The 9,675-nt window shown below is 35.7% G+C and overlaps 1 protein-coding gene across 1 annotated transcript; it reads right to left on the bottom strand.

Annotated features, from left to right (window-relative positions):
• Nucleotides 1-6,066: 6,066 nt before the first annotated feature.
• Nucleotides 6,067-9,140, bottom strand: LOC107787253 (protein trichome birefringence-like 33). Its single transcript, XM_016608797.2, has 6 exons — nt 8,878-9,140; nt 8,137-8,350; nt 7,648-7,819; nt 7,371-7,570; nt 7,070-7,225; nt 6,067-6,840 (listed from the first exon to the last, which is right to left on the bottom strand). The coding sequence occupies exons 1-6, from the start codon at nt 9,071-9,073 to the stop codon at nt 6,501-6,503; spliced, it is 1,278 nt and encodes a 425-aa protein (XP_016464283.1). The 5' UTR covers nt 9,074-9,140; the 3' UTR covers nt 6,067-6,500.
• Between the last annotated feature and the right edge of the window lie 535 nt (nt 9,141-9,675).

The following is a 9,675-nucleotide window of genomic DNA, read 5'->3' on the forward strand; positions in this document are numbered from 1 at the left end:
TAGTCATGCTGAAAGGAAAGTTGGAGAACGGGCCTTTACACATTGGCCGGAAGCACCATTGTTGGCTCTGCAAATGCATCTACAGTGCAGTTATCTAATGATGACAAGACAAGACTATGGCACATGAGACTGGGTCATATGAGCGCACGTGGACTGAAGATGTTGAGCAATCGTAACTTTTTGGAAGGTGAGAAGATCAGCACACTTGACTTATGTGAGCACAGCGTTCTAGGGAAGCAAAAGAAGGTCAGCTTCAACACTGGCAAACACAAGACAAGAGGAGTGCTAGACTACATCCATTCAGATTTATGGGGTCCCTCTAAACTTCCATCGAAGGGCAAAAGGAGGTATCTTCTCACTTTTATTGATGATTTCTCACGAAAGGTTTGGGTGCATATTTTGAAGGCAAAAAGTGACGCTTTTGAAGCATTTAAAGAGTGGAAGATTTTGGTTGAAAATCAAATGGAGCGGAAAATCAAGTATCTTCGCACAGACAATGGCTTGGAGTTTTGCAATGAAGCGTTTAATGAATTTTGCAAGGTTCATGGGATCTCAAGACATAGGACTGTCAGGCATACCCCACAGCAGAATGGAGTTGCCGAGAGAATGAACAGAACTCTTCTTGAAAAGGCTCGTTGTATGCTCCTACAAGCCAAAATGTCCAAAGTATTTTGGGCTGAAGCAGTTCACACTGCTGCTCATATTGTCAATCGATCTCCAGCATCGGCAATTGACTTTAAGACTCCGAATGAGGTATGGTCAGGTGAACCCTCTAACTATTCATACTTACGAGTATTTGGGTGTCCAGCTTATTATCACGTTAATGAAGGAAAGCTTGAACCAAGGGCTAAGAAGGCCATATTCGTAGGGTATGTGGATGGAGTAAAAGGGTACAAACTTTGGTGTTTGTCTTTACTCAAATTTATAGTTAGTAGAGATGTCACCTTTGATGAATCCTCTATACTTGATCCCCGTAAAGTTTTCGTGGAGTTTTCAGGAAACAAGAACGACGAGCAGGTGGAGCTTCCGGTGGAGCTTGCCAAGGAAAAGGATCAAGAGACTCAGGTTAAAGATGAGTCAGAAGATGTAGACCTTGAAGAACTTGCTATCAATGAACCATACACAATTGCAGAGGGGAGGGAGAAGAGGCAAACACGAGAACCAGAACGCCTTATAGATCAAGCAAACTTGATTGCATATGCGTTCATAGCTGTACAAGAAGAGATTAAGGATCTGGAGCCCTCCTCGTATATTGAAGCAACTTCTTGCAAGGATGCTATACAATGGCAGTTAGCCATGACTGAAGAGATGGAGTCTCTTCACAAGAATCAGACATGGGTCTTAGTGAAAAGACAAAAGGGGAAGAGGACAGTTGGATGCAAGTAGGTCTACCGAAAGAAAGAGGGAATTCCTGAAGTGGAAGATGCTAGGTTCAAGGCGAGATTGGTTGCAAAAGGATTCAGTCAGAAGGAGGGAATTGACTACAATGAGATTTTCTCTCCAGTCGTGAAGCATAGCTCAATTCGCGTGCTACTAGCATTGGTTGCCCAATTTGACTTGGAGCTTCAACAGCTTGATGTCAAAACTGCTTTCTTACATGGCGATCTAGAAGAGACAATCTATATGGATCAGCCTGAAGGTTTCCTAGCTGAGGGAAAAGAAGATCACGTATGCCAACTAAAGAAGTCTTTGTGTAGTTTGAAGCAATTCCCTAAACAGTGGTACAAGAGGTTTGATGCATTCATGACTACACATGAATTCTCAAGGAGTGCATTTGATAGCTGTGTGTATCACAAGAAGATGTCTGGTAACTCAATGATTTATTTACTGTTGTATGTTGATGATATGCTTATTACTACTAACAACATTACAGAGATAAATGCTTTGAAGAAACTGTTGAGTAAGGAATTTGACATGAAGGATTTAGGAGCTGCAAAGAAAATCCTTGGTATGGAGATTTCAAGAGAAGATGGTGTTGTACATCTTTGTCAGAAGAGGTATATTGAAAGGGTTCTCAAGAGATTCAATATGCATACGTGCAAGCCTGTAAGTACACCATTAGCTCCTCATTTTAAACTTTCAGAGTTACAAATGCCTCAGTCCGAGGATGAGGTGGAACATATGTCAAAGATTCCTTATGTCAGTGCAATTGGTAGCATTATGTATGCTATGGTATGCACACGTCCAGATATTGCTCAATCTGTAAGTGTGGTAAGTACATACATGTCCAGCCCAGGAAAGAGGCATTGGGAAGCTGTCAAGTGGATATTGAGATATCTCAAAGGAGCTTCTAGTGTTGGTCTGACCTTTCGATAAAGTGGTGGAAGTATTTCAATTCCCGGTTATGTAAATTCTGACTATGCAGGAGATCTTGACAGAAGAAGGTCCACAACTGGATACATCTTTACCCTCGTTGGCAGTGCCGTTAGTTGGAAGTCGACTCTGCAGTCGATTGACATTTTGTCTACGACAGAAGCAGAATACATGGCAGCAGCGGAGGTGGTGAAGGAAGCAATCTGGTTGAAAGGTTTAGTAGCGGAATTGAGTTTGGTTCTGCTGGAATCAACTCTTAGATGTGATAGTCAGAGTGCTATTCATCTAATGAAAAATCAGAGATTTCATGAGCGCACTAAACACATTGATGTCAGATTTCATTTTATTCGAGATGTTGTTGAAGATGGAACTATCAAGGTCGTGAAGGTTATCACAGACGATAATGCTGCAGATATGTTGACCAAGATAGTCCCACTCGCTAAGTTTGCACACTACAAGGACTTGGCGGGGGTCTGCATCAACTGATGCAACTCCGAAGAGAACAGTTGTTAGGTAGAGGTGGTATGTTCAACAATGGTTTGATTCTTCTTGTTTCTTACAATGGGGTTGCCCAGTAAACTTAGAGGTTTTGGCCAGAGTTGTTCACACGCACGCTCGAAACGCAAACCAAGGTGGAGATTGAAGGTGTTGGTTTATGTTTAGTCAACAATGGCATGCCTATTGGAAGAGTTGGTGGAAAGAGTTGGTGTGGATGCTAGGAGGAAGCTTCCTCCTTTGATGTCACCCATGACATCAAGAGGAGGTAGTTTGATGTCACCAATGACATCAAGATGAGGTCTTTACCTCTATAAATAGATGCACTCCTTCATTTGTAGAAATCATCCCAAAAATAATACAACACATTGTAGTGAGTAGAGAGTTAAGAGAGAAATTCTCTTAAGTGTAATTGAGAACTCTCCCCTTCCTTTGTCAATATTAAAAAGACAACTGTTCTCTGGTGGACGTAAGATTATTTTGATCCGAACCACGTTAAATCTTGTATTCTTTCTTTTACGTTTCCGCTAACAGTAATAATATTGTTTATATAGGTAATGATTAACTTAGGTTAATAAGATATTAGCTATATGTGTGCTATATATTGCCTTAGATCTTGTTGTAAAAAAAATATTTGCTAATAAAGATTTTAATAATATAATTCAAAGCTAACATTTTTTCCATTAAAACATAGATAATTTTTCTTTCTTTCTTATAGAAAAATTTTGTACTTTTTTCGACAAATGTTAATATTTTCTTAAGCAAAAATATATTATGTATTCTACTATTAATACTTGTTAGGGACTCCAACTTTTGGCGGCTAAAGCAATTGTTTTACTGGCCTCCTCCTTGAACCAACCCTGTCATATGTATAAATGTTAAAGAATAAATATTTCTAATAAGATGTATTATTGTGTTCTCAATCTTGTTATCTTTTTGTTCTTTTTTTTAGGAAAATTGAATAATGAAAAATAACGGAGTTCTCAAATTTTCCACCAGCTCCCTATCCTCTTATTTTTATGATTTACCCCTTAAACTATTCAGTTCTTTGCAACTATATTAAGCTTCATATTTACGAGGGATAAGATACGAATTACAGAAAAAATTGTACGTGTGCCTTATCTGGTCTCCCCCGTTTAACTTATACCTATTTTTTTAAAAAGTTTAACTTGTACCTACTTTTTAAACAATTTTAGCCCTCTTTATCCTTCTCCTCCTCCTTGTTTTCTTTTCTCCTCCTTTTTCTTCTTTCTTTTGCTGCAGTTTCTGCTGCTGTTGGTGTTGTTATGTCTAGTAATTACAATACTGTCAACGTTCAACAATACTGTTGTTTATGAATTTTTAACTCAAAAGTTCTCTTGTCTCTATCTACCTATAATACAACCTGATCACGCCCAACTCTAGTCCTAAAAAGGATAAGTGGTCGTTGCAAATATTATCCGGTTTAAGAGTCCGGAGTCGAATCCCACAGAGAACTAAGGCTTAGCTACAGTTGTTCAATATCGCTAAGAAATACAAGTCCAAACAATTTTCTAATTATAAAAGATTATAATATTTATTTTTATCTAATTAACTAACAAATACTAGAAAGTAGTAAAACTATCAATTAACAAGGATAAGGATTGGAGACAATATTAAGGAGGCCTAGAGTTATGATTTTCCCAATTGTCGGAATCCTTTCCGCTTGTCTTTTATACTTTCGCCTAAGTATTCTCTACCGATCGTAAGTACTTTGGTTGTCGTAATTTTGTCACGAGCAACTACCACAATTTACTAGATGTATTCTCTCAAACTATACTAGTTGGCACTAATTAACTGCTCACTACGATCGCACCAAGGTTTCGTTATCTCTAATCCTGCCTTTAAACCCTCCGTATTGATCTCTTACATATGTTAGGAGTGATGTTGTTCAACAATTACCTAAATATGTACCCTCTCTCAAGCAATACACATTAAATAGGCACAGTCAATTGATGGCAATTCAATCAATAGCAACAAACACGTAGTTGAACAAGTAAAGAAATTCAACAGATCAATTATATAAAAATATAACAAGAATTCATCCTCTAAAATTCATAACCAATAATAGAAATAGGAAGAAGGAAGTGAAAAACTCGAGGAAGAATTCTCCGTCTTGCTCCTAACGTGTTCTTGCCTCCTTAGGTCGAATCCATGGTTTCCTTAGCCTCCTTAGGACCAAATTATGTCAAAAGTATATCAAAGGTGCTCAAAATACTATTTTTTCCATGTACATATCCTAGAATGCTGAAGTTTAGCAAATACAAAACAAACTTCAGCCCTGAAGTCCATCACAAACATAACAAAGCTTCAACTAAAACATGCTGAAGTTTAGTTATTCATAATAGTATGAATACAATACTAGAATTCATAACCAATAATAGAAATAGGAAGAAGGAAGTGAAAAACTCGTCGAAGAATTCTCCGTCTAAAACATGAAGTTTGCCATTTACACTATGATAGAGTGAGAACAAAACTTCGGCTAAAATATGCTGAAGTTCAACAAATATAGAACAAAACTTCAATTACAAACAAAAACTTCAGCCAACACATGAACTGAAGTTTGCCATTTACACTATGAACTGAAGTTTGTGTAATTGCCTTTGCAAGTCATGCCAAACTTCATGCAAAAATATCTAAAGTTTTGCTACACTTTAGGCAAAATTTTTTGCTACTTCAGGCCTTTATGTCTGAAGTTACACAAAAAGTGGGTACGCTTGCAATCTTTTTTGCATATCGGATATAAGTTAAAACGTATCCCAAAAGCGGGTATAGATGCAAATGCCCCCGAATTACATAATTAAGAAAAGGTCCTATTAGTCTTGGCCAACTAGAGGGCCGCCCGTGATCGATCCAATTCATCACTTTCCTGTAATTATCATAAGACTTTTAAATTTCTCATTAATTCATAAAACAATTAATTGCATTCGCTAGCCAAAATGTATATAAAATATGTCTTTTAATATAATACACATATATACAAAAAAATATATATATCTTGTGGCTATTACCAGCCAAAAATATACACTTCTCAATTTCTTCTTATGGGAACTCTTCAGAACACAAAAGTGCTAGCATTGAAAATTGAGGATTTGCTCTACCTAATTTCTCTGCAATAATTTCGGGCTCCTCAACTAACACCACACTATAGTTTTGTAAAGAAGCCAATGAATTAAGGGGTAAATCATAAAAAATAAGGTAATAAGGTGAAATCAAAATAATTGGTGCAAACGTACAAAATGCAAAGAAATCTAAAAATGAGATTATATTTATGTTGTACATATGAGACGTTCCATTAGATAAAGAGGAAAATAAAATGTGAACAGTTTCTTGTCCAAATTATGGGCAAAATAGATGGACAAAAATTCTTTCCTTTTGCAATAAACTCATGAGGTAATCTAGTTTTTCCTTGTTAACATTTTTCTCCCAAGTCAACTAAAGGATATTTTTCTTGGAACTCCTTACTCATTTACCGTGGCAAAGCTTTTAATAATATGACCGTAATCTACTATTACGTGCGACTATCTCCACTATACTCATTTCTCTTTAGTTGTTTTCTCACTCTATCCGACTATAACGGAAGAAAATTGCTTGCCTTGTTCCTCATCGGCCATAAATCAAATCTTGAAAACATTATATAATATGCGTGATAGGCTTCAATCATCTACAAATTCTCAAGGATATAAAAGCTTGGCGAATAAAAGCTCATTCCAAGTATCTGGAAGTCCAGGCAAGCACCAATGGAAACAATCAGCATAGCTGAAAGGGTTTGCTAGTTGCTCTGGTGTTAATGGATTCCATTGCTTCTTGTAAATTGATGTGTGTGCGTCTCTTCTGTAATTTGAGAGTTGTGTGATGTTGAGAAATGAGATCGGCACTTTGGATTTGCCAAATTCTTCACCAATCACTTGCATTATGCTTTTTCTACTATCTGATCCCCAGTAATTTGGATCCTCTATCATTTTTGTTTCGTTAAAACAGTTCTTGTTTGGTTCACCTCCCCATTCTGTGCTCCTGCCAAACAAAGAATAGACACTTTTTTTTTCTCAATTGGAATAATGCAAATCTAAATTATAAAAAGTTGTTTGAACAGATTAAAAAGTATGCCTTAAGAGTATATTTGTTTTCTTTTTGTTGGTCTAATCTATTTCCTTTTAGTTAAAATAGAAATGTACCATGCAACAAGGGAAAGAGATGGGAAATTTTTATGAGGGGAAGGAGAAAAGGTTATTGTTTTACTCACTTTTCATGAGAAGGTGACATGCCAGTGAAAAAGACTCGGGTTTTCTTAGGATCCATATTCTCTTTAATCCATCTCAATATACTCTTCATTGCCATGCGATATGCATCCTCTGTGGATACCTCCACTATATTTTTTATGTCATCAAAAGACCCTTCCCTGCAAACAATAGCAGATTCAGAATTTAAATATGGTAAGTTTTGAGTTGAAAGAATTAAGTTCTGAAATTATTCGTGACCCTAGGGTCAGATATGTCACGAATAAAAATAAATAAATCAGCAAATTAAAGGGCTTAGGAAATTACGAAATATTAAAACGATAGCCACTCCTCCACCAAAGGTAAGTATTGAACACAATTATATCAGCCCCTTTCCAATATTTTCCATGTACATCTATTGAACCATTTCGAACAATTCTCTTATAGATTCTATGTTTAACTGCATCATCAGCATTTGATTCCAACAGAAATGGTGCCCAGTAGAACTCAATTGTTGCATTATAATCCTGGAAATTCAAATATTAGCTAACTAAATCAACAGAATTTGTAATGTGTAAGCTCAAAAATTGCTAGTGATGATCACCTTAATGGTAAAAACATCGAAATTACCAACAGTTTCCATGGATTTATCATTCTCAGGAATGAGTCCATTGACAAGACAAATCAAAGAATGATGTTGTCCTCTGTTTAAGGAATCGCCTACGAACAACATCCTCTTCCCCCGAAGTGTTTGCAGCAACAATGTCGCGTTGAAACTGCCATTTTAAGGTTAGCCAAGGCGTCATGAATCATAAGGAGAAAAACTATATGTTCAGTCTTGGGCGTGTGGGGTGTTAGATCTCACATCGGTAGGAGATTTAAAAATGAATCTCCTTATATAATCTGGGAGAATCCTCACCTGATGAGCTAGTTTTTAGGATTGAATTATGTCTAAGGTCTTTTTTATCGTGCCGACTGTTGATCAGTAAATAACTACATTAATGTCAAAGAAATGAAAATTCTGGAAACTATCCAATGAATTCATAATATAATTCGTTTTATATGTTTGCTGACAGTATAAAATAATTTTTACCTCGGGAGAGAGCAACCATGAGGTTGCCATCTCCAATGTTGATAGTCTTTATCTGGTCTGCCATTTGCTTGACAAGTCAACTGTGCTGTTATGTACGGACACTCTGATTCTTCATACAAAGGCTTTTTCTCGTCCCAAACCCATTTCCCACTGAAAATATCACATCCTTCCTCTGTCTCTCCTATTGCAAATGGTAATTTTTGTTTGCTCTTCTCTGCCAACAATTTTCATAAATTTCACCGTAAATATGAAATACTTATACAAGTAAAAATGCAGGAGATAAAAAAAATTAAAATGCAGTCAATTTTAACCCAACTTCATACTTGTAAATCAAAAAGATGTACACAAAAAATTTAGCTTTGTTTTGTTTTTAGTTTGGATTTGTTTTTGATTTTCTTCTTCTTTTTGTGCGTATTTCGATTTAGTTTTAAGAAAATTGTTTTTGGAATTTGTTTTTTTTTTGTCGGATATTTGCAAATAGACATGGATTTAGGGCGAGTTCAATGAGTTTAAGCGAACCCTTTGCTTTCAACTTGAATTAAAATGTATACATATAATAAGCTCATTCTAATCACTGATTCTAGATTCTGAATTCAACTCCTGGAGAATTTTTTTTTTATATTTTCATGTTTGCATTAAAAAAAACAGTGATTTTCTAGCTTGGACAAACATGCATGATAAATTCTTCCGAAAATTAATTAAAAGTGAAACAAAAAGTGCAAATTCATTAGAATTACTCACTTATTCTTGAGGTAGAATTTTGTTGTTGGTTGGAAACTCTAAAGTCAAGCTGAACAAAAATACTGCTCGTGAATTCTTCTCTGTACAGAATAACGACAAGAACAATGAAGGGTAGTAATATTAACAAAAAAGGAGAAAGACGAACTTTTCTGAGAATAGAAGAGGAAAAAGGAGAAGAATTTGGAGGTGACTCCATTTCCTTTGAAGCCTTCTATTATTCATTGGGTTAATAAATACAGGAAAATATAGAGGTCACGTATAGAAAGAATTGAAGGAAATATATTTATTTCCAGCTAATTGCATGTTTTATTATTTTGGATTAATTGTATCTATTCTCGTTATTAAATTCTTAGTAGTACTATTACATTAGGTTTGAAGGCAATGAGAAATATCAATGAGTTCATTCCTTTTTAATGGCCTATTAAATGATGAGCATTATGAGTATACTACTCTAGTATTTTCAAGAATAATCAAGATGACCATTTCCTATCAAATACTAGGAAATTTCAGAAAGCACTATAGTTTCATAGCTAATTACAATTCATAGCTATTGTTTCAATATTTATCATTCGTAGTAAATCTTCCCTTGCCGGGCATCTGTATTCACTGTACTCCTTCACGCAACGAAGACAATCAAGGCTAAATACAGAAATACATGGGTGTATATATATAAGGATACAAATAACAAAAATAAAGGGATGTATATATGGGTATATAACCACAAAACTACGGTCAAACATACAATTAAAATTACTGCGAAATATAGATATACAGGCTAGGATTTGCCGGATTCCTCCC

The sequence above is a fragment of the Nicotiana tabacum genome, chromosome 11 (genome assembly GCF_000715075.1).
Source record: "Nicotiana tabacum cultivar K326 chromosome 11, ASM71507v2, whole genome shotgun sequence".
In the NCBI taxonomy this organism is placed as follows: Eukaryota; Viridiplantae; Streptophyta; class Magnoliopsida; order Solanales; family Solanaceae; genus Nicotiana; species Nicotiana tabacum.